Here is a 26,254-nt window from a genome sequence, read left to right on the forward strand (position 1 = left end):
GAGTGACAGGAACGTTACCAGAGGCCGAAGTGGCCGGGAACACTGTGTCGCAGAGGCGCAGCGCGTAAACGCGAGCTCGATGCAGCTGACTGACATTTTTTCCCTGACATAATTGCAACGTACTGCAATTAATACAGAAACAAACATTCCGACAAAATTGAGTTTTCCGTGTGTAGTAGCTTAATTACACTCGGATTAATCAAATCTGTTATCATAATTTTTTAAATACAACAATATCTAAATAAATTACCTAAATACAATATCTAAATAAAATTAATGAAATACAAATCTACAAAATCTTAAATAAGCGATTGTTGTTAAATTGCAAAATGAGTCGCCAATATAATTCTATCCGTTCAACGTTCGGTTAATTTATCTTGGCAAGATTACAAGGAACTAAGTTAGGGGTGCTCAACTATATCGCGATCTAGAAGCGAGTGTAACATCCAAGGAAGCACGTTGACGTTGTCGTCTTCGATCCCGAAGACGCGCAACTTCCCCGAGAATGGTCCTTGCCGTCACGATGATCGAGGAAACGCCCGGGCGGACGTGCCAGTTTAACGATCAGGAAATTCGACGAAAAGGAAAGTTATTAATGGCTAAAGTTGGGCGACGTTGGAAACGACGTGTGCGCGCGCGAACCCCGGCAGGGCGAGACACCCTCTCGATTACAAAGCGCGCGAACGAGAAGTAACTATACGGCGGCGGAGGTAGGGTTACAAATTGCGTCTGAAAGTTGCCCCGTTGCTCCAGCGGGATAATGGATTCCGGAATAAACGAAACTGCCGCCGGGGCCATAATTTAAACGGATGTCGTGCCGCGTCGCGCCGCGCCGCGCGGCGCGGCGGATCCGCTTTCGTCACGCGCTTTCGAGCGCCGAGCGCTCGACATCGAGCGAGCGCGCGAGAGGCTGCGAAGTGGCAGAAAATCAATCGGACACCCCGGGACACTTCGGGGGCACCCCCGCAAAACGAGAGAGAATTCGCGGCCGCACCCGGTGTAACCGGTGCTCGTGTCGAAAGAGAGGGCGGCATCGTGTGTTTGGAAGGTAACGAATACGCCTGTAAGCGTCTGTAAAGCGAGCCGTTTCGCCGACGGCCGCAAAAATCGAGGGGAAAAAAATACGATCAGCCTGGTACGAGCCGTTTGCGCGAAACTGCGACGATTCGTATCGTGCATCAATTGCAGCGCGCTTGCGAAATGCTCAAATGCATCGTAGGTAATCAATGATAAAAACACGCGTTCTTAAATAATTTAAATTTAGTTTCATCAAATTCTTGGTCCGAAGACTGGTTGGACGCGTATTTCCATTCTTTCCTGTTCTGCTAACCTACGCATTTCCCTCAAAATAGAACATCCTACGTTTTTAACTATTTGCGAACAATAATCTAATCTGGATCTATCTCTCTTTATTTTTATCTCCAATATGTCACGAATTAATCCTTTGTGTCTCAGCAGGTATTCTGAGATTTAGTTTAAGTGTTATAAAATATCTTCAAATTTTTATATATACTATAGTTTCTATCTATATTAACAACCTATAAAATATACAGACTTTCCTACATTTTTCTGAAAAAAATTAGACAATTTCATGTCACCTAGTTATTGTAAATTCTTATCTTTTTTTTAACCATGAATACGCCTGATGTATAATTCATATAATGATTTTCACATAATTCATGATTCTTTGCTTAATAAGGTATTAGGAGTCTAATATATCACAAACGACGACTTAGAGATCGCATTTTTCGTCTGATGTTTTGCATAACACGCTTCGCATTTGTTTCCGCGATGCGGAAGAAGCACACGCTGATGTAATCACAAATTAGTCGAATCTCGTTACAGAATGTAGAAAGCACGTTGCGAATGCATTTGAATTGTAGAACGCAAGTAATAGGCCGGCGCATTTATTTCCGCGCGAAAGCAGCCGTATGCGCATCCGTGACGTGGATTACACGTAAAGCTTACCATACAAACTACAGTCACATAACACTGTTAAATTTTATGTGTGATCTAATAGGCGTATTACGTTCACCACCGTAGAGAAGCGAATGCGTAATTCCCGGTGCAGTGCTTTGTCATTGTGGCAGATTTTACGATTTCACCTTTTTTGTCGAATTTGAAAAGCACGCGTTTCCAAAATAAATTTTTTATTTTCAAACCATTCTCATTAATTGACCATACGAATTGTCATAAATTACTGTCGCGCTATGGCACAGTCTTCTATTTCACGTAACATCCGTGACGCAGTAGATTCTACATTAATTATCAACACGAGAACATTGCTTCCTAGCGGGCTACCATCTCCCACTTCAAAGATTCATTAAATTCAACCATCGGAGCCGAACCCGATGCCCGATGGTAACCCGAGCGATTTAAAACCAAAGAAATTGATTTTTTAAAGAGCGCAGCCGAATTACCATCGTAACGAGCACGCACGGGACGGCACACGGATCATTTGCATGGGCACGGCCCATCCGATTGGATTCGTCCGGCCTAGAGGCACAACCCTCTCATGTTCTTACTTACCGCGAACAAGGATGAGGATGCTGAACAACAGCGCGGTGCTGAACGGCCAACCGGCCATCCTGGCGTAGAGCGTTACGTCGATTCAGCTTCCTCCTGAAACAATACAAGCGTGCCCAATCAATCAACCCATCCGTTATCCCGCTATCCCAGAGCCAACTCCGATCCCTGCCTTTCCGCTTCCCTCTCCCCCTCTATCTCTCTCTGTCTCTTCCTCTTCCTCTCGCGCTCTCTTTCCCCCGCATCCCATCGTCCCTCAACGCAAAAGCGTTGTCTGTCCCCGTCCTCGCTGCCGTGCGGGCCTCATCCTACCTTTCGATTCCTCCTCAACCCCCCGTCCTCTTTCCTGGCAGACTGCCCGTACCACGTCCAACCTCGTCCTCCAACCACGTCCCCCCTTTCCCCCCTCGGTACCAGCCAACCCCCATCCCACTTGCACGCCAATCCTCTACGCCCCGTATCGACAATTTTTTTTTCCTCCCTCTCGAATCTGTGCCTGGGGGCTTGTCCGCTCAATGAAAGTCCTCCCAGACGGTGCACGTCGAGCGGCGTACATAATCGTGAAACATGCGATGCGTGCCACACCAGCTTGGCGCTTGGAGTATCGGAAATGCCCTCGCGTTTGCGCGCGCGTTTTTTGCCGTTCGACGCGAGGTCCTCGACCTCGTCGAGATCCTTGAACAACACACAGCCTCGTTGGATCTAGGCTTTCGGCGTATTAACGGTGATTTGTTTAATATGAAGAGTCTTTTTTTTATCTTAATGCAAGATAACAGTTAATTGCTTGATTCTCGCGTCAGGAAATATTATACTTTCGATAACAAAACAAAGATAACATTTCTGCATACAACCTTTCTAATTTATGAAGACCATTTTTCTTCGCTCGTCGTAATAGTACACGGTAATAATTTATTTATTATTATTAATTTGTTATATGTTAATATCGTTTATAATTAGAACGCTCTTTATAATCGTAAGTAATAAAAATTGTAGATTAATTATAAATTACAACACTCGATTGTAATTTAAAATAAAGGAAGCTTGAATCTCAAAACTACACTGTAAATCCAAGTGTTATTTCTACATGCACAAACATCTAAAAATGACACATTTGACTAAAGCTCTTCTTACATGTCACTTGCGTGTCAAATAACGTCATTTAACATATTTAGTCGTATTAAATTAAAAGTTAATACGTTCAACCGTGTTAAATAACGTGATTTAACATGGCAAGAAATGTGTAAGAAGAGCTTCAGTTAAAATAACACACTTAGATTTATGCAGTGTAATACACACAAAAATTCTTTGAATATTTTTGGCATATTCACACACTATATCAGCTAGAAACGAAATTCACAAAAAATTTAAATTTCTCTTCCTGATGCAAAGAAGAAAGATAAAGATAAAATAAAATTTTTGTGCTGTGAAATAATGTAAATTTGCAAAATTTATCAAATCGTACGTTACGTGAACAGATGGTTTCGATCGCTACGAGAAAAGAAGAGAGAAATTCTGAACGTATTGTAAGCGACAGTACAAGGAGATAAACGCCACGTAAGACATATCGATAACCGTTAAACATCAGGACGACGATCTACAATCGCGAAAGTGCGAGTTACTTGATGCTAAGGTGTTCATCCTTGTATATTGAGCAATGTTCTTTTTATAGAAATGCTCGCGTTTTTCATCGTGTCCTTTACGGATTTCATTCAAAGAGACCGAATCTGGAGCATTCGATTCGCTTCACGGCACCGCGGTTGCATCACAGCAAAGCCAAAGGGTGACCCACACCAGCCCTTATGTACTTCATTCGCGTGTATACACGAGCGATCCGCGAAGATGTAGTTCTTCCACATCCGCTCGTCTCTCGTTATTTCTTTTCTGAATATTTTTCGAGCTTCTACTCGTGTACGTTGTCAGGCAAATATAAAAAAGTGCACTTACATCCCGCTCAATAGAAAAAAAAGGATTAATTAAAAAAGGTAACGCTTCCTCGAGTGAAGATATCTGAATTAATTTATTGCTCTTGCATTTCTCTCTCTCTCTCTCTCTCTCTCTCTCTCTCTCTTTCTCTTTCTCTTGATTAATAGTCTTCCGTTAATATTGCTCTGTGAAAATTAATAATATATTATGCTGTTCAGATATGCAATCAAATATAAAACATAAGGTTTTCAATATAAAACATATCTTTCGATTTAATCGGCGTTTTACTCTTATTTGCCTTATGTTTTATATTTGCTTCAATGATATATTAATTGCATCAACTCGACACTGAAGTAATAACGTCATAAAAAATGAAATAGAATCATTAATTTCTATTTATGCAAAAATTAGAAGGACTAATTAGTTTAGAGTCTGCTAGGGTAAAAATATTTTTCTAAAAGAGAAATAGATTAACACTAAAAGAGTCGCTATTTTTTTATTTTAATCTTTTACGCTCGCTAGTCGTGATATATGTATATGCTTCAAAATGTTTTGAATATTCCTTGAATTGCCAACGCGGAGGATTAATATGAAATTTTTAAAATTCCTGAACGAAGGAAAAAAGTCAGGAAAATGTATGTATCCTGAAAGTTACATTTAGCTGGGAATAATTAAGGGGAAAACACTCACGCATTCCTTCTATTATGCGAAACTGCCCTTATCCGAGCGCTATCGATGAAACGGACCACCAGAAAGCAATTCCGCCCTGCTCACAATTAAGTTTACGAACGAGATCGAGTGTCCGACGTACCATTTCCTCATGGTGAGACGCGATAGAAACGACAGGCAAAAAAACAAACGAGGGAGAATCGATCGACCAAATTGGACTTAATAATACACAGACTATGACCCAGTTATTTCCAAGCAAAATGTCGAAACTGTCGAAGATACTCGAACAAGAGATACTCTTAAATCGGATACGATAAAAAATAAAGAAGTATAATGCGGCTGATCTACACACTCCTAATCGGATTTTGCGATAAAACGCGATTATATAGTAGTTGATTGACTATAATTAGTCCTCCATCTGTATACGTTTTTTTTTTTGCATTTTTGAAGTGTATACGTGGGTCTGTTACATTTGACGCTATTTTTTCCTACTTTGAAGTATTTAAAAAAAATCTGAATAAATTCACAAAATGTCTGCCTACATTGTAGTTGACGATTTTATAGTCATTTAGATAAACATCGTTTATTTAATATTTTCTAGCAGGCTTGCAAGTTTTACAGTTACGAAGAGATATTTTGGCTCGGACACCGTAGACCCACGTATACAAACAAAGGGTTAGGATTTTAAAAAGCAAACGTGTGTTAAGAAAATATTTTTCTTCACTATATTACGGTTCATATTACGGTTCATATTACGGTTTATATTACGGTTCATATTACGGAGAAGAATAGGATATTTTTTTCAGCAGTCAGCAATTATCCGGTCGAAAAGTCAAATTAAAAATGTAGCGTAATCTTATCAAGATTCTACGATATTATCTACAGGAACTGCAGGATCCTACGTATATAGATACTCCAATACAGTTTCACGGCGTTCTATACGCGCAAACTACGAAACTAATTAACGCGTTACGGTTTGCGTAAGCGCGTAACGCGATATTAAACGTAACGCCACGGCGGCGTTCATGTTTAAAGGCGCGGTAACGTGGATGGGGAATTAGGTGTACGTGCCCGAATGCGAGAGGAGTCCGACTCGTGTATAATTCACGCGGCGGCGGTAACAAAACGGCACCGTAAACTCGCCTTACTAAATCACTTGCTCGCGCCCGGGGGGATTCGGCGAATATTCTATAAGGATCGACCTTAGGTGCGATGAATCAAATTGCGGCGGCGCGGCACGTCGAACGAATAATCGCGAAAATATCGGCTGCTCGGTGCGTTCCGATTTAGCGCGGATCCCCGCCCGATCTCAATGTATCTCGAATCTCCTTTGTGAGATTATTCGCATGAATAATACAGGATTTCCGTGCCACGAGCCAGATGCAGATCCCGCCCTCATAAGCCGCGCGAATTCGCGGATTTGCGACTTGTTTTATAACTTTCGGCCCTGTCCAAATTGTCGCGAGATTATATCTGCGCAACAACACGCGATCCGCGACGTTAATGCTATAGTAACGCATTACAGAGGAGTTGAAGTACGGGAGGGCGAATGGGTGAAATAAAATTACAATGACATTCCGCTAATATGAGAAAATATTTTAATTGTTGAGTATACTCGGTAAGTTTTGAGATGAGGATAATAACGGAAATAGCCAATGTCGAGAGCTCTGCAAAGTTAATTCCGAACTTTCTCTAATATACTATCCATGTTGTTAAAACATTTCTCGGTGCGAGCAATTTACAGCGGTATGAAATAAGTTTACAAAACGAAATAGCTATATACACCGTAACTAAATAAAAAGCTGAAGGAATTTTCCCCGAGTTTTCAGCCCGGATCGTTTTCGCACACATATTCGCGTGGGCAACAAAATGGTGTGCGCGACGCGGATCATTAGCGCGAGTAGTCAAGGATATAATATTTTTATACGGACCGGCCGCATTAAGCCAAGGTTCAAAGGTCTCGGCATCTCGCGCGCAGGTGTATTCATTCGCTGTCGCGGCTACGAAATTAATACCGGCCGGCTTAATGGAAGGGAAGGGGACAACGGAGCGCGCCGCGACAACAACGAAAAAAGACGGCGGTGGCGCAACTACGCGGCGATGGTTTTATCCCATCCCGACGACGCCACCACCACCATCATCGCCGGCATCAAGAGTGTATTCTTCCACTCGGCGACTCGACCACCCCTGCGAGTTCTTATTCCCCGGCTTCTCTCGCTCCCCCGGCTCTTTCTTCGCCATCGTGCTCATTCATCTATCCACGTCTTCCCTTCGCGCCGACGATGCTTTTTCCTCTCGCGTAACCCTTACCCCGTCGCTCGAAGTGTCTTACGACCCAACGACACAATATTGGACTTTTGCATCGTAAGAAATTACGAGAATTATAACGATTGTTAGACCGTCTGTGTCTCTGAGAACGCGGCAGACACGGTTCGAAGACAAATGACGAGGGATTTCATTGTTACGACCCGTCGAACCGTATTTGTCGGATCAGTAGTACAAGTCAATAATAACGAGTCGTAATTTTCAGAGAGAGTATAATGGAGTATAATTGTTTCAGCGTAACATAAATTTTCTTTATTTGCAAACAACAAAAACGGTATCTCCGGCTTTCTAATGTACCTGCAACATTCAATCTTGATTTCGCTTTACGTTTTAATCCTTCTCGTTTTGCAGCATACTGCAGTGATATTTGTGGAATCTAGAATATTACATCGGTACATCGAGTATTTAAATAGAGGTAATACGAAACCCCGTAATACGAGACCTTTTTCTCCGTCAATTTGCTGACAACGTTGAATTACAGAGGCGGAAAGTACGCTTTGAGAAATTATTGCTGGCGGGATCTTAATTCATCAGGCGGACATGAACAAGCAAAAATCCCATGACGCCGCCGAAACGTGTGGAACTTCCGCGGGGCTCCAGCTGCCACCGCGAGAGTTTTGTTCCGCCTCTCTCATATTCCCCCGTCATAGCTAACGTAAACGGCGTGCTAAGACCCTCGGCATAGTAATTCCACATTTCATTCCGCGCGTCAGGAAAATTTCTGCTACACCTCGCGAGCTATAAATCTTGCAACGCCCGCGGTTCGCGAAAGGATATTAATTAACGCGCGAATCATATACGCTCTGGAACACGGCGAAATATTCTCATACATCGAGCCATAGCAAATGCACTAACGTAATTACCTCGTAGAGGGGGAAGGGAGCGAGAGAAAGGAACTGGAGCTATTATCTCGACAGAATTAATTGTAAATGCACGAATTAAACGAGCGCCCGCTATGAAATTGCCATTAAATGACTGTGCGTGTATATAACAATGAACAGTCCGGTGGATATTCGTTATTTTGTAGTTGCTGTTGTCGTTGCCGTTGTTGTCTGCTTAATAGTGAATTATTAATTTTGCCAATTACGGGTGCAGCAAGCCGATACGTGATAGTTCGGCACGAGTCGAAATTTCACTCTCGCAATTAGCGCATCGTTGGCGAGGTTCGCTATCGATGAATTTAAATCAGCGTCGTTCTTTTGTGAGAAATTCTCGTTATATGAAAGATTATTAAAATCCAAATTTGCCTGAATTTGACATTTATTTACGATCTGTTCAAAATTTCAAATTTAATGTTTCAAACGTTATACTCATTTTTTTTTACTATGGAATTTCGGTGTGACGTAGTAGAATTATTAAATCGATTCCGAAAGGATTGCGGTTTGGTCTCGATTTTGTTCCGTTTTGCATTCTCTATATGAATACCGACATCGTTGCGCGTCGATTGCATATAAACCCCATGCTTCGAACTTATACCCGCGCGTCCGCACGCGACGCGCGTTTATCTCTCGGCGAAAAATTCCTATTATCCCCCGGGAATTTTTATCCGTCGTACACTCCCTCCGAGCGCTATTTTCTGTTTCAAAATATTTCGTTTTTTTCTGGCGAGCGCCACTTTGACCGCGTTCCTGGACCGGGGAAAAATAAAATATCGGCGGCATCGTAGGTCGTAGGACATTCTCCGCAGCAGCCCGCTGCGCTGTGGAGAGCTGACCCGTTTTTTATAAAGAATTGAAATTCGGAGACCGCGATGTGTTCCCAGGAATTTCATTAAAATTATGGCTTGGATATTGGAACGCGGCTCGGCATCGCGCGACGGGTCATCTGTGAGACATGAATTGACTGCCTTGTCACGCATGCATCTTTTACGAGTGTATACAGATTATAGTTCAAAAGCATCTGAAAATAATAGCGAAACGAAAGCTAAAGATGTAAAATGCTGGAATACAAGCAAGAATTAAAATAAACATTTCTCCTCAAATATTTTAACTTCTGTACGGAAAAAAATGAAGTTGCTTCAATTAAACGTCGACGTCACGGGTTGCCACAGACATAAAAAGTTAATTCAATTGGATATTATTGGACCAAATATTTAAATTATTAAAACAATTATCTGATGTTTTTTGTTCATTATAATATTGATGTTACATCAATAGGTTTTATCTCAATTACACTGAGGCTGTTCATACATCTTTTATTTTCTGTGTGTGATTTCGGATGATTAATAAGCGCAAGTTAGTAAAAGTCCATTCGGAAGATATCTCTGTTCTTGTTCTTTTATATATAATCCGTGTGGTAATAATCATATTACAGTCATATTCCGCGTATCATATTACATTCTGATTTATATCGCATTTGCGTTCTCTGATTTTGACCGACGAGCGCGCGCTTCTCATAGCCGCGCGGAATATTTAGTCATTTATTTGGCTCTCAGTCAGTCTCGCGGCAGCGAAGTTATGGCTACTGTTGGTTTCATCGGGTATGCGCATTACTCTTGGTGCGAAATGGGATAGCGAAACAGGGACGGCGGTTGCTTCGTATTAGTCGCGAGCTCGAGTTTTCGCCGACAAGAAGATGATGGATCGCCCCCGCGATGGAGCGACAACGCGCAAATTTAAAACGCGAGGAGAAACTTAGCAACACGTTATATGTCGTTTTGATCGAGTGTTCCTCAAAACGGGCCTTCAATTTTGACTTAATATCGCCAGTGACAAATGAGAAATTTCGCCCGGCCGCGGCAACACGCCTGAATCCTCGACAAATTAATTCAATTATAAATATTTAACAGAATTCTCAAACTCGTAATTATAACAAAAGTTTTTATAAAACATTTTGATTAAACTGCATATATAATATTTCTCGTGCTCGAGCCAATCTACGATATTAAACGAAAATATATCCCAATGTAAAAATGTACGATATAATATAATTTATATTTAATCTTTTGATTAGCTCATAAAAACTTGTGAATCGGGTTCTGTAAAGCACGATAAGAGTAATCCCATTCTTGCAACTTATTCGGTATTAAAGAAAACTTAATTTTGTAATTAATGAATTTTCGTGAAGATTGCAAGTTTTTAAATTAATTGCAGAATTTACTCATTGTCAGTAACTTCTACAAATATTAAAGAAAATTTAGTAAATAATAAGAAAATATTAATCGCTAAATAAATGAACTTCACTTTTAGGGGAAAAACATGATAAGAGGAATCTTATATCCTCCCAACTTGTTCAATTTATTCCTGGTAGCTTCCTACGTAGCTTCCCTAATTTCCGCTATAATCATGTTTCATGCCCTAAGTGGATCAACCTCTATACGTGCGCGCGTTAAAGGGTAGGAAGACTTGCTTGCGTCTCTTCATGATGGAGGAAAAGATATTTTTTGCCAAGAAGAGAGAGAGGAAAAAGTGAGAAATATAGAGAAAGAGTGAGAGAGGAAAAGATTATCGGTGACGGTAAAAGCGACGAGACCCTCGCGGCCATTTCTGAGGAATCCACGCCGTTTCACTTTATCGCCCTCGTCGGACCGTCCTGAAAATACGGAAACGTCGCCGTGTGTCCCCGGGGAATAGCAGTTAGTTTTGCAGTCGATCGGGAAAAGGGCACGCAGTCGCTTGTGCCCGAAGAAATTCGCCGTGAATCGCGTTTTAAGCGGTTCCGTCGAGAAGTTATTTCAACGCGAATGTGCAGTAGTTTCGGTTATTGATCAGACGCAAAAATGTCCCGCGGTATCCAGATTTAGAAACTCGCACGACGTTTGGAATTGATACAAATCTGTGCGGAAAAGTTATATTCCTAAATAATGAAACGGAAAAGTGTAAAAAAAACAATATGTCAACAAATTAATAGACGGCGATACGAGTCAGGCGCGGTACGTGGTGCGCAAGTAAAGAAATTAATATAGTTACAGAAGTAAAATGTATGTAACGAATTAAAATGTATATAATATACGTATACAATATATTCCAACTTAATAAACTGCAACAATATGTCAAATTTTATCAAATAGAAGTTGCTTCAGGAAACAAACACTAGCTTGGAGTTCTTAAAAATATACATAATACAAATTATATTAAATATTTGTTATCGCCTAAAGATACGTTATTACATATTTTCGAAATTTCTTCTAAAGCATCCAGCCGATTTTTTTACGATAATTGGTTTTCATATATAACGTACTTAATGTCTGGTAATATTATTGAATATTGTCGCTATGTATATAGCTATCCGACATTTCATCGGCGAAAGTTTGCGATTCTTATTCTTATATAGAATCTTATGGGTTAAACGCTGGAGTGGCCAACTTCGTGATCCTTTAATGCGCTTTTTAAAGAGCGCATTGAAATAGTTCGATGGAAGGGTACTCCTCCGTAATTCAATCGATTTGGAAAAGTATCAGCGCCGAAAGTTTGCGCAGAAAGGACCGAAGTTCTGCAAAAATTGCGTTTCGACCACTCCATCGGGAGTTCTTCTCGCTTTTATCGACTTCGCTCAAGAAAAATAAAAAAAAAAGAAAACCCGGGAAAAAAAGAAAATAGGAAATCTCGTTGTGCCCGTAAATTGCTTCGCAGCTTTACCAAGTTTTTTTTGTTAATATTCCGCGAAAGGGATAAAATCGCGAGAGAATTGTGAAACTTGGAGGAAACTTGCAAAATATATACGGCACGCTACGCTGTTCAACGCCGTGCATGTATGTAAAGAAGATGGAGCAGATAGAAAAATATCTTCGCCCTAGACTTGCCAGATGTCTTAGCGCAACGGTTGAAGATGAGCCCGCGAATATAAAATATGCTCTTACAAACGCTCCGCGCCGAGAGATTCGTAATCTACTGCGAAAACAACGTGATTAAATATCGGCTCGCATAATGCATTGCAAAAAGTTTGGTCGTCGACCATTTAAACGTGTATTTTGAGAGAACTTTGAGCACTGCGACGAGGAAAATGAAAGCTTTCCTAAAAACCGTGAGGTCATTATTTATGAGAAAATATCCCGCAATAAGAAAATGACAAGCAACCGTATATCTGTCTTCATTACGTGACTTAAGATTTCTGATTTTTTTTTTCTAGACTAAAACTTTTGTCGTAATGAATTTTCACAATGTTATTATGCGAAAGGTCATATAGTTCAAGAGACTGCCTGTTTTTGGCGCGGTACCCATCACACTTAGAATTCGTAACGACGGACGAAAGTAATACTAATTATTCCTGAGAGTGCTTTGAACGCGTTTCTTCGTGTACGGCGTTACACCAATTGTTGCGATTACCGTAAGCTTCGCCGTGTCGAGCCGCGAAACTTCGGAATGAAATTTTAGAAGTAACGGTAATGAAGTTAACGCGCCGTAGTTAACTGCGCCAGTTAGGCGAGTCGTGTAGCCGTTTCGAGTTACGCACGCAATGTCGAAGTACCCGCGTCTCACGGACCTACTCTCTAAACAGCAACATTCTTTCTCGAAATGTATTCTTTTTTCCCATTTTACCGAAGTAAAACTGTAAAACAACAAGTTTTCAAGAGTTTTCACGCAGGCTGCAACAAATGATAATGTCTCCACGGAAGAATACGGAACTGGAAAGTTTATACAGATGTACATAATTTTTGGAAGAGAGAGCGCGCGAAATTGGATAATATTGCATCCGGAGAAAATAATTTTGTTCTTGTTTTTATCTGATAAATTAAAATTTAATACTCTTCTACATTTCTTGAATAATCATGTTTTTATGATACATTTATAATCCTTAACAAATTAGCGTTCCATAACAGATTAACGATTGATAATCTTTAAAGCAATTAACAATATTATAAACATAAACATTATATTTAATAATGTTCATAATATTTATAAAAGTATGGTAAACATATATTCGGCATATTACATCTAAAGTATTCGAGTTTAAATTTTACGAGATGCAGGAAACGTATTACAAGAGCAACAGGGTACGCTATCTTCCTCCGTTATTTATCCCGCTTGCCTAAGAAACAAGCGTCAAGCATTGCCTGATAAGAAATCGCAAAACTGATGTTTCCCACGGCGGCAATAACCTCATTGTATTCGAATTACGCAAACGAGATGCACCGCGACGATATATCTCTTTCCCTCGTGTTCCGCGTTGGATAGAAAAGGTACAGCCGCCGTGGCTTTCGGAATTATTTATAAATTCCGATATCGAGTTTGCCGAAGCGCGCAGGCGAAGTTGCGAAACGACTATGCTCGATGTCTGTAAGTGGTCGCAGCTCAGAACATGCATGCATGCTGGCGAGTATAAACGTGAGAATGGATCGCCCTCTGTTCGAGGATTCCGGTCATGTTCAAAACCATTTCAAAACTCGCAGAAAGCCTCCGAAGCATTTTTACAATTCTCATGTTACGCCGCGTCAGAAATATTAAAATGACGACGCGATAAGTTTCGGAAATAATTTCCATTTCTCGAAGGGGAAAATGTTTCTCGAAACTAAAGGGAGATTGTAGAAAATCCCTTTTTATTAAAAATAAACAACGCTTTTTTAACAAATATCGACAGATGATTTAAAAAAAAATTTAATTTTTGCTGCATTTAACGAACAAAGCTTTGATAATAAATTTTTTAATTTGGTACAACGTTGTATATGATTAACTTTCTGTTAATTTCGGTTTTATCGCGTGTTTTTTCATATATCTAGCCTCTAGCCGGTAAATATTGACAATATCTTTATAGGTACTATCAGCAGTTAAAACGGTCCCGGTTACATCAGAGCTCGGTGTTGAATTTTCTAGGAAAAAGAGGCGAAGCGAGAGCAGAAGAGAACACACATCGCTCGGCACAAATATGAGCGGGTGACGACACGAGAAGCAGGCGCCAATAAAAGGTATCGACGTATGTTCCACGGCCATCAACATCGCAGAGTGAAAATTCATTCCACTGTCTCTCACGTCGGAAAGGAGGGACCTCGGGTATCGGAATTTGCCCGTCGAACAAATATCACCGAACGAAAGAGAAAGAAACAGATAAATAATTAATAGACGTGAATATATATAATTCCGAGATTGTGACTCGTTGGAGTTTCCACTCGTCGCGAATTAATGGATTAAATATCCCCGTGCTTTTTAATAACTAATTTCTGCATCACGTGGATATGCCAGCGACACACGTATTATGTATATAAAATCTGTACATTAAAAACAGTGAATCCGAACAAAACGGGATAACGAAAAATAACTCGATGGGGAGATATACTTTACTTCTAATAGAAATTTTATATTCTCTTATCCTGTATACCATTTCTCTTTATATTTTTCATTACGATATAAAATCGCTCTCGGACTCCTGTTGAGTTTAGCATAAAAATCGCCCACGATATTCACGGCTGATTATCCAAGAAAAGGAAAACCATTTTCTTCGTGTTTCGTGCGAATATATTAGCCGCGTGCAATATCGCTGGCTGCTCGTCACGGTCGACGATTGTGCGGTGAAAACGAAGCTATTCTAAAGCGCGATCCTCGACGACAAAGGACAAGCAGCCAGCATACATCCTCGAAGCGATATTCAGGCTTTCGCAGCCCTGCTGGCGGGCGAATTTTTTTTCCTTTCACCGACACGTACGAAGACGTGATGATCCATTGTCGGGGAAAGTCGCGCAATTCCCGACGGTCGGTCGGCTCGAGGGAGGAAGAGGTGTAGGACCGCGATATGGTTTGAGGTAGAGTGTGCACGGGGAGAACGCAATAATGTCGGCGCGTTAATGCTCGTGGAAATAATGTATCGGCCACGGTAATGTAAATTTCACCCACTACCACCACTACCTGGCCGATACGGCATAAATATGCGTGAAGAGCACCAGGGGGTGGGCGGTTATATACGTACACGGAGGCTGGGCGTGTGTGTTTAGATGGTTGCGTGCACCGGGTGCATGCGCGAGTACTATGCAACCAAAGAGAGGAGCGAGGGAGGCTGCGGGGATGCGTGGTGTAATGGCCTGCTACCGAGGGTGCATTAAGGCGGTTTATGCGCGCGAGGTGGATGCGAGGGGGTTACTTTTAACCCGTCTCGAATGCCGCTCTCATTGAATGCGTGGCAAAATGTCCCGGCGGGGGCCAGGGGGCGTTCGATAATAATCGACGCGGCGTTGAAAGCGCCGGAAGGATTCGCGCGGCTCTCGAGTTAATGGAAGATTAATTATGGAATTAAGAAGTTTCGACGTCGGAAATATATAAAAGCGCTGAAGGAAACGCTTGCGAGGGTTTCCGTCGCGCAATAATAAATGTTCGGCGACGCCGCGACGATGAAAAGTGCCCCCGTCGTGCCTCTAATGAAAAAAAATTTAGAGATGTCGAGTAACGCCCGATATTTTTCTAAATGATCGTCACGTTTCGCGATTTTCTCCGCAACGCGCGAAATTAACACTCGGGATCAGAGTGAAAAAGAAACTCAAATCGTTTGCCATGAAAATCCATTTACTATTCGCGATTAATTCGCCTGTATATTTCCGATCTGACACAGAACTTGCGCAAGCAGCACATACGCGCGCGCACACACCCGCATACACGGAAACGCATCCGTGCCAATCGATTACCGGGTTTCAGAACGCGCGCTCATTGTCGGTACAATTACGAGCGAGCGCAATATACGGTTTCAAAGGTGGGTATCGCGTTTCAAAGTGACATAGCTGCTCTATGCATCGCATACAGATATTACAATAAATGGTAGCGCGTTAATTAATGCAACGCGGGTGCCTTTCGATGTAAAGAAATAACCGGGTGAGCGCGCGAAGAAGACAGAGATGAAACGTATTCAAATCGCCAATAAAATTATAATTGACGTATGGTAATCGCGATTGGCGCCGCCGTTCACTTTTGTCGTGTGATTCGCGCGCGTTGAAAAGAGCGCAGGAAATTTAAGAATCTTCGTGAGGGAATCGCGAAGAGGTCCAGCAACTACGATGCTCGGGGAAAATCGCGAATAGGAGGAAAGGAGTCTCTCTATTAAATCGTTAAAGCGCTTTTGTTGCGCGCGACGGCACAATGGACAAAACACGGATAAGAGACGATGAATGGCGGAGATGTCATTTGCAGAGAGCGATGATACACTCTCACGGTAGGTGCATTAAGGCAGTTTATACACGCGAAGCGAGAGGAGCATACGCTTTCGCGGGCCACTCACAGCGATGATAAGGTACTAAAACGTGCTTTAATCAATAGCTGAACTAGAGACAAAAATTAAGGATACCTGACGGCCGAAGTTACGGCGATTATTCAATGATTTTGCTGTACAACCAAAATTATCGTTCGATGGAATTCATAACATATAGAAAGCTTGAATTTCTCGATTACTAATAATAATTCTAAAATAAGTAATACCAGAATAATCAAATAATTTTAATATGCATTTCATTAGTTTTTAGCACAAATCCGAAATTAATTAATCTCTTTTCAAAAACTTTACGAGGCTAAATTGTTTTTATTTACGATCGAAACTTGAAGACATAAATACATAAGAAAACGATGAGAATGTTCAGGTGAAGGATATTTACGGTGTAATTAGGACCCTGGGAGTTTTCCAAAAGTAAAGAAACTTTGTGCGTGATTCTCAGAGGAGTTCGAGAGTGCAAATACATTTCTCTCCCAATCTATTTTTAACATGTTTTTGCTGGGATGCATTTCACAGGTTCTGCCATATTTCAACTCTTTAGGTTGTCGAACAACTTTCCTCAATAATTCATGTACGATCACACATCAATTTATATCGTAAAATATAGAATTTTGTTCCTCGAAAATCGCATCGACGTCCAATTAACGTTAATTGGAATTAAATCTTTTTCCCTGTTTGCAAATGCAAATGTCACCCGACAATAATCTAACGTTGAATTATTCAGCTGGATTTAAATTGTTCACGCTGACGCAATTCGGCTTTGAGCCTGGGTAGTTGCGTAACGAGGCGAAGAGAAACGGGGAGAGGCTTTATAACAGATTTCAGATGAGAACGCACGTTCGCGACACAAGCCGAATGAATTATATCTCCGGAAGCTTATCAAACGTGACAAGCGCACGTCGAATTCGTATGCACGGCTCGCGTGCGTCACGTTGCTGAAGAATTATCGCGCCGTCTCCTTCGCCGTGCAATAAATCATGCTTCGAGAGCGCGAGCGCTATCGCACGCTCGCGTCAGTTATATACGCACGCGGTTACTCCCGGGACACGAAGATCCACTCCGACAGTCTCCTCCCTCCTTCTCTCTCCCGTCGGGTTTATTCTAATTTATATCGGCGTGAATTAAAGGATTACGTAATAAACGCGCTGAATTATGGAGTCGGATATGACCGCTTCGATGTATCGATCCGGCCGGTGCCGCGATGCGGTGCGGCGCGGCGCGGCGCGGGGAACGACCGGCTACGAAATGCGTTCGCGTTGAATACCTCCGACCGCGTGACCTTATGCAATTATCCCGCGCTCCCACTCGCCCGGAATTAATTCCATTCTACGTCGAATTTATACATTAAGAGAGAAATCTTAATATATTTTCATAATCCGTTTCTATTACGTGACATGGATATTTCAGGAATTTTTCAGAAACTTCAACAATTTTGACTTAAATTGTGAGCTGCAGAGCACATTCATAAACTGAAGCAAGAAAAATGAATGCGTATATAAAATAATATACAAAGTGGAGGATATAAGGTGTAATGTTCAATGTGCGACGGGCTTGAAAAGAAAGGGTTAAAGGCGGAATGAGATAAACCTTTTCTATCGACAGAGCTTCGCTCTTCTCAATTACTCGTATGCTCTCAAGAGAGAGAGAGAGAGAGAGAGAGAGAGAGAATAAATTGAAAACAAATTAAATCCCCGAGATTGAGTTGCGTCTGCGTAATTAATGTAAAGCGGATACGTAATCCCGTAGTTGTAAAATCCCGCAGATACGGTCGTCATTGCAACCGACGACGACGAATTTCATAAAAACGTAGGCGAAATTACGTCTCTCTTAATTTTCAGAGAGTTCGCACGCTCGATAATAATCGATCGGTTGATTAAATACGCTTTGATACGTTTCAATCGCATCGTCACTCCTTTCATCTGTGAGTTTTGCGTGAATTTATAGTCGCTTTTCCTTCGACAAAATTTTGATGCCGATTACTTTCGCACCATTTGGACGTTTCAATAATTTGAAATTAAATCAAAGATTTTGTTTTCAAACTTATTTTATATTTCTGCAGAGCACGATACATATTAGAATTGCAAGTATATTTAATACTAAGTGTTAAACAATTATAATAAAACAAAACTTTCTTTATAAATTTCTTTTAAGAGAAAAATCAACTTTAAATTCAAAATCTATCATTGAAAGTAAAATTGATATTTTTAAGGCGCTTTTTGTATGCATCGTCAAATGCTAAAGCTTTATCAAAGTTTCCTCAGTATCAATCACTTATAATTTTACAGAATCGATGCCAGACCATTTCCGAGCAAGAATCGGAAATTGCTAACGTGATCTTCACCTACGAAAAGACTTCATTCCCCATCCAATATAAACGCGCTTTTCATAATTCGTCAAATTGGATCGCGAGATGCGTCGCGATGATGTACACGCTTCCACGGTATCAGCAGCGACATTGCACGTGGCATATGAAAAACGCGCACACGTGCCTGTCCTTTTTGCACGACCCCATGCAATTGAAACGCGTTAGTTATGCGCGCGCGTACATGCGAGGAATCCGCCCCGGGCTCTGCAGAGCCGGGCGCGAGCAACAAAACGCGCGTCGCGTAATTCCGCGCGACCTATATTCTAACAAACTATTCGTTTGACGTATCCATCCCCCTTTTTTAAAAAGATCGTCTCTCCCTTTCTCTCCACCTTTCTCTCTCTTACCCTCTCTCTCTCTCTCTCTCTCTCTCTCTCGCTCTCTCTCTTCCTCTTTGTTTCGCACCGAGAATGTAACATCGATCTGTCTAGCACGCTCTCGGCAAATCTCTCGTCCATCTGCGCACGCGGCTCGCTTTTAATCCGCGCGACAGATCTCTCGTTGGGTATTAATGGATATCCTATTGCAAACACTTTTTTTCGTGGAATTTCTTGATTCGCGTGTTAACGAGTCCGGCGGTAATTGCGCGCCGCGCCCGAGCGGAATTTTTTTTAAGAACGTGACGAAGAAGGAGTCGTGCCGCGAGCTCGATACGCGGATACCTTGGATGTTCACGGAGAAATTATTCGGATATATCCGGTGTGACACGCGCACTATCAGAATGTTCTATTACGCTGTTAACGCGCCCTCCTGATAGAATTTAGCAACATAGTTAGATACCCTTGTTCTAATGTTCCGCTGTCAAAGGGAAGCTACCGCGCTCTGGGATTCCACGACGTGGCTTAAATTTTAGGGTGTCGTCCGCAGGAAGAGCTTGAGCTGCTTCCTGCAACTTAATCCTGATACGTTTAATCCTTATACGTAACGTATCGCGATAAATAGTATTCATACGATCTCAATCTTTTTGAATTTAAACCCAAATTTGCAACGTAAAAGAAATAAAATAAATAGAAGCAGAGATCTCTCTAATTAATAAATACAAATATTTCGGAAAATATAACCAGGTTACGTAAACATAATTACACTTAGGATTCCATTAATTTTTATTTGTCAATCACAGTTTGCGTACGTAATCATTAAACTTGGAGTTGCTCTCACGGAGCAACGTTCGATGATTCCTCTGTTGGATTTCATGGTAATTTCTTGGATTATTCATACTCTCCGTCGTGAGATTCGTATAAACTTTTCGTAGTAAAATTCAGCGGAAGCGGATACGGGGCGACGGTTGGGTCTAGTGAAACAAGGGGAAACGGAAACGCGCGGCAAGAGAGAGAGAGAGAGAGAGAGAGAGAGAGAGAGAGAGAGAGAGAGAACGGAGAGAATGAATGAACGAGAGAGGGCGCAAGTTTCGCTTACTTTCTCCATTTCTTATGGGACGGACAGTAAAAAGGAGCGACGAGGAAACTCTTTCTTCGAGTGGCTGGTTAAGAAGTTTTATAAGTTGCCGGCGTCCGCGGAATGCTGAAAGGTCAATCAATTTTCCGCGGCCTTCCGTTTCTCTCCGCGATACGTTTTCCGCTCTTTTCACGATTGCGAATCCGATTAGGATAATATGAAAAAGAATTGGGTAACGCGTTCGATGTATTTATGCATCTCTAATTAAGATCGCTCGAAAAGGTATTGCTCTTTCAAGCGAGAGCGGGGGGAGGGGAGGGAGCGTTTTACTCCGCGGCGACGATTCACCGGCGGAGAAAGGACGAGTTTACGTGTTTGAAAGTGGAATCGATACGCCGGAATCGTTTCGGATCCTTATTTCCACGCGAGAAGAGCCGCATAAGAAACCTCTTTTCGTAGCATGCAACCGGAGAATCCGGTCAATCCGTCGATAAAGTTCTCAAATAAAACGCGCTGCGAGAAACTCTCTGACGTTCGCTACGTTAAATGAAACTGATTTCCACGCCGGGGATAAAGGTGAGCTCGCGCGAAGTTTTGCGATGCAACGCGGCTTTGTCCGATCGCTCTCAAAATGATTTATCTGGTGTAAGAGCCATACACAGAAATGTGCCGCGTTACTTTTGATCGAATTTTATTCGGACGAGTGATATTTCATTCTCATTTTACCTAAATTGGATTCCCACGTATATTTGATATACTCGCGCGCAGGTAACGATACTTTGTTCTCGCATTCAAATTGATCAATTTTGCAGAAAACAATGGACGCGAAAGTCAAAAAAAGGGATAAAAAGCTTGGCGTCCGCGCATTTCGCGTCAGAAGGCAGGAGAGTTGCGGATATAATAAGCGCGAACGCTGCGAGACCGTCAATTGTGGAAAACGCGGACCAGTTAAAGCAATTAGCGTGGGACAGGACCGCCGCCCGCCGCCGCGGCCTCTAATTTTTTTTTACCGCTGAAAAACAGCTAACGGAATCCCTTCCGAGCTCTCGAAATTCGATTTCCTTGCGCGAAGCCGCACCGCACGGGCCGCAAAATGTTATTTCCGCATGGCATTCGCGCGGACCATCTGCGCGTTCCTATTTGAGTCGAATTCGCGTTTAATGAAAAAATACCTCGAACGCCTGCGCGAAGCTATATATCCCTGTATATAACAGCGATAAACAAAAAATACTTTACGGGCTTTGCGAGCGAGAACGACGGCATATATATGGCGAAACGTTACAGGGAAATGTTACAGCGAGGCTGTTCCGCGAAAAATTCGACGAATTACACGAAATTTCAGTTGACATATGATATTTCCGTCGATTTATCACATATGAAATTTTTGCGAGAGTTTTCTTAAAACGATAGTCCTTGTAGAACAATGTAAATTACGATTAGCTAAGTCTGAAATCAATGAGATGACAATACTAACAGTAAGGAATATTTTAAAATATAAGGCTATGCTTACACACACGCATTATGTTACATATATTACGCTTATATTATGCGTAACATACAAACGACCAATAAAATAATCAACATGAATCGATATACATTATCCTGAAAAATTTATGTTGACCGTTTTATTAATATTAATTAAAATGTTCCTAATGATTTGTATACACAAAGAATTTTTTAGATACAAACTAATTAAATTGCTATCGTTGTTTTGCCGCTTTTGATATCTACTTGCTATATAGTTTTTCGATTGATACCACTGCTAATAAAAGCTTTATAAGCTCAAACTCAATCAAAAAATTGTGCTAATTACAATCGTACGTATTAATTAACTAAATGCTCTGCCACTGTATTTTGTATGATGTTTTTAGCACTCATTTTGCGCGCTCAAGTAATTTCTGTTGAATGAAGAAAACACGTAAAAAAAGTGCAGAACGATTTTATTTAGACTTCAATTTCAGTTTACGTGACGCAAACTGAACCTAATATAGCGGTGCACGAGTATATAGACATATGAACTTATGTGTTTTATGATTTCTTTGTATTGTCCGGCAAAAATACGATCTTTGCTTTTATTTCAAATCGTCACGGGATTGAAGGTTCAATTTGTAATGAAATGTCATTTTAACGACGCAGATTATTAAAGTTTTAACAATTGGAGTTTCTGATGCTGAATCGAATAAAATCTTTGTTACTGTAATACGGCGAATTTGCCCGCAAGTCCATCTGATAACTAAATTTCTGATATAACTACATTTACTACATTAAAACATGAATTTATTCTTAGCAGAGATATAATAGGAGGAAAACAAGAATTCTATAAGATAAGAGAGTTTCCACGCATTAGTTTCTACCAACAATGTGGTCCAGTAAAGCCAGCGGTGCAGATTCCTCTTTGAATTGTTTATAATTAATGAGTCTCTCTCTTTTTCTCCCTTTCTCTCCTTCTCTCTCTCTCTCTCTCTCTCTCTCTCTCTCTTTTTCTCTTTCACTTGATGGCTAACATTAAACGCACGCTAGAATGTTTCTCGGTCCCACTAACACGTCACTCGAGTAGTTACATGCAGCCGACGAGAAACCGGGTTATTGAGTTTGTTCCAGTTTTTGGCGCACTAAACGGACTAAACGGACCGTGGATTCGGATGAGCTCATTTTCACCGCACACGTATGCGTGCTTTATTCACAGACACAAGGTAAGAAACAAAAGGCCGAAGCAAAGATCTCACCGAGCGTAAAAACCAGAGGGCAATTCCTCGGGCTACTCGCGCCTTTCGACGGTAAATAACCGTCGAAGGTATCGACGCCAATCGTAAAAGCGTGCGAACATACGAGCGAAGTACGCGATACCTTTAAATCGCGCGAAGCTGAGATAGAGGATGGATGTTGGGGATTATTGATAGATAACTCAACTTTCAGGTTAACCGTTAAGTTAACAGACAACTTTCCAGCCGCGAAGTCTGAAACCGCTGTTAATCTCACATGAGAGACGTATTATTTAAAAAAATAAAATGAAAGAAGAAAAACATGAGATGATTGCTAAGTGACGACCTATATAAATAATGTAATTAATGTAATTAAGACCGGCTTAATAAATAATGTAATTAATTTATAATTACATAGCCGCCATCGTTATGTTGTACAACAAATAGTATTAATTTATCTTACCCGGAGGCGTAAATTTCAATGTGTGGTCAATCATTAAAACCACTGCTATTCTATTCTCATACATATTCAAGTTGAAATAGAATAAATTTATAAAATACCACGCATGCAATTATATATCTCAATGCCATAATTCAAAATTAATAAATGTAGCCGATTAACTTTTTATCAGCTTTTCTACAATTCTTTGAAAAGCTCTTTTTTCGATTTGCCACAGCATGGCAAGGTTTTAAGACTTTTAAGAGCGATTTATTACTTTTTCTTCGTACTTTCAAAGTTCTGGCCGTGAGATCGACGTGGCATAAATCGCGAAATAGTGCCGGCCGGAATAATAAAAATTATCGAACAGCTATCACGACGGTTGATAGAGAGGAGAGAAAATTGGTAGCGAGAGAGGGAGCAAACGCTTGCCTCTGAACATTAATTAATCATTCGCGGAGAGCGGTCGAGTTACTCGAGTCTGATGAATTATCGCCACCTGAGGAACCTGCCTCGGCGATATACGACCTGCCGCGCCGTATCTGCCTACAATAATTCTCTTTATTCAAGCGCGCCGCAGGATAAATTCGCTAACGATGTTCGCGTGGCGTTATTAACGTGGAATATCGCGACGCGCGAAGAGCAAATGTTTAATCCGCGTGTCAGCGCGACGAGTCTTTTTGGCCGACTTTTTGAAAGCACGGGACCCGCATTTTCTTACAGAGGAAATATGGGCGATTACTTAATATGATAATGAGAAACCCTACATGGCATGAGCATGAACACAAAACGCTCGTCGAGTATGCTAGTGCACGATATGCGAATATGTCATTACGAGATCTGTACTTCACAGCTTATATTTACTTGATATGGTTTGATTTAGCGTCTATGAATAATATGTTTAATTGTCGTCACAGTCGATACTAAATTAAAAAATAAGCTTTCTTTTTAATTTTTAGACATAATTGTACACGTAACACATGTGAGATATAATTTAAAGAAGCGATTCATGCAATTTAAATAAAAATATGTCGATATCATATTTTTATCTTCTTAAAAATAACGTGGCTGATGCTAAAAGACAAGACCTCGGGGTCAAAAATAATAAATGCATAGGTAGATGCAAAGATGTGTGCACGAAAAATACGTGTGAAAAAATTTAATCTAAAAAATGTCCCGGGGAAGATAACAAACGCGTGGAAAAATCTCGCACCTCCATTTGCGTTATTAAGCATGATAGAAAATGAGAAAGGTAGTATAGACAGCGCCTGTAATAATATCGTGGTGCAAAATTCGAACTGTGCGGAATAGAGCTCGTATATAGACATATCGATATGTCATAACACCTGCTACCACAATGTGCAATTATCGACATCGCGAAGCACAATTCTCTCAGCACTGTGCTTTGTGGAAGATCGAGGGAATAAAGACCGAATAATACTTGAACGAAATGCGAAATGCCAGATGCTATAATTCGCGCTCGATAACGTATCGATACACGATAATCGAGACGTGACTGCGGTCGCTTTAATAGTTCACTGAGAACGTAAATATTAACATGCATCTATACATAATGTATTCGTTATTTTATGAAATAACATAAACTGCCATTAATCTTCAAATTAATACCAGAATATCTATAGAATAATAATTTGTATTATTATCTTATCGGATTGTTCTATTGTGCTAACTTATAAATAAAGAAGAAAAATATTGATATATTTTTATCTTCTAAAAAAGTATATTTTTCATACAATTCGCAGCTTCGATATTGCTCGCAATTATTTTTACCGAAATGCGGACTTCACAAGTCCATTAGAGAGCACTGAACGATCTAAAAGACGATCTCGTGTATTCTGGTATTAATGCCGCACATCTGATCTTGTTTCTCTCTTCTTTGATAGACACGCTCACTAACGTCACCCTTTCTCTCTGATTCCACGGCCGCGTGCACATCGGCAAGAGGGAAAATGCAATAGGCATGCGACCGAGCTTCCTACCGCGAGCGATTTTTCACGTACATTGTTGCCCTCGAAGATCCCGGCCAGCATGATAGTCGTCGCCAGCTGAAACGTGTCACGTGCCAGGCTCGAACGTGTGGTTTTCCCTGCCCGCGTCCAGAAGATGGGGACCCTCGAGTTTTTCACTGAGAGCTCCGTTTCACAACAGCTCGTCGTTGAGTCGCGGGGGAAAAAAACGAGGAGAAAGAGCGGACGAGAGGGCGATCGGAAGAGCCGCGGGGGTGTGTGTGTGCGTGCTTCCGATCGTGCGTGACCACTCTGGCGAACCACGTTAGGATAGAACGCGAGCAGGTTGACACCTTCAGGGAGGAGATCGCGCGCAGAACTGACACCTCACGCGCGCGGTCCAGCTACCCTCAGCATCCAACGGTGGCGGCGGTGGCGGCGGCGGTGGTGGCGGCAGTCGAGGGGGATGAAGCCGAGCACGCGCGAAATTCCGCCCCCTTTTCCCTCCCGGTTCACCCCTTCTCTCTCTCACCGATGGGCCGCAGCCACCCATCCGCCCATCCGCTGCCTCTCCTCCTCGTCGCTTTCACCCACCGCGACCCTCCTCTCCTCGGTCAACCTCTGTCGTTGCCGCTAGCACTCCACGCTCTTCGTTTCGTGCTGAATTCGCGCCATCGTCCACGAAATTTGACTTCACCCTTTACTGCCTGCTGGTGTCTGTACAAATCCCTTCGTCCCAAAAGTAGAAAACTACTGACACGCGTATTACTTTTTTTCCTTTGTAAGTAGGACACGGTAATTTAAATGTGCAAATGTGTTTCAA

At 41.5% G+C, this 26,254-nt stretch overlaps 1 protein-coding gene across 4 annotated transcripts in view; it reads right to left on the reverse strand.

Moving 5' to 3' along the window:
• LOC139817433 (cell adhesion molecule Dscam1) overlaps positions 1-25,805 on the reverse strand; it is a 166,033-nt gene extending 140,228 nt beyond the window's left edge. For all 4 annotated transcript variants that reach the window (XM_071785522.1, XM_071785520.1, XM_071785521.1 and 1 more), the window contains exons 1-2: positions 25,486-25,805; positions 2,530-2,622 (exon numbers count right to left, since the gene is read on the reverse strand). In XM_071785522.1, coding sequence (XP_071641623.1) covers positions 2,530-2,587 — 58 coding nt within the window. In that variant the 5' untranslated portion in view covers positions 2,588-2,622; positions 25,486-25,805. The remainder of the gene's footprint in view (positions 1-2,529; positions 2,623-25,485) is intronic.
• Positions 25,806-26,254: the final 449 nt, after the last annotated feature.

This window comes from Temnothorax longispinosus, chromosome 8, assembly GCF_030848805.1.
Source record: "Temnothorax longispinosus isolate EJ_2023e chromosome 8, Tlon_JGU_v1, whole genome shotgun sequence".
Classification (NCBI taxonomy): Eukaryota; Metazoa; Arthropoda; class Insecta; order Hymenoptera; family Formicidae; genus Temnothorax; species Temnothorax longispinosus.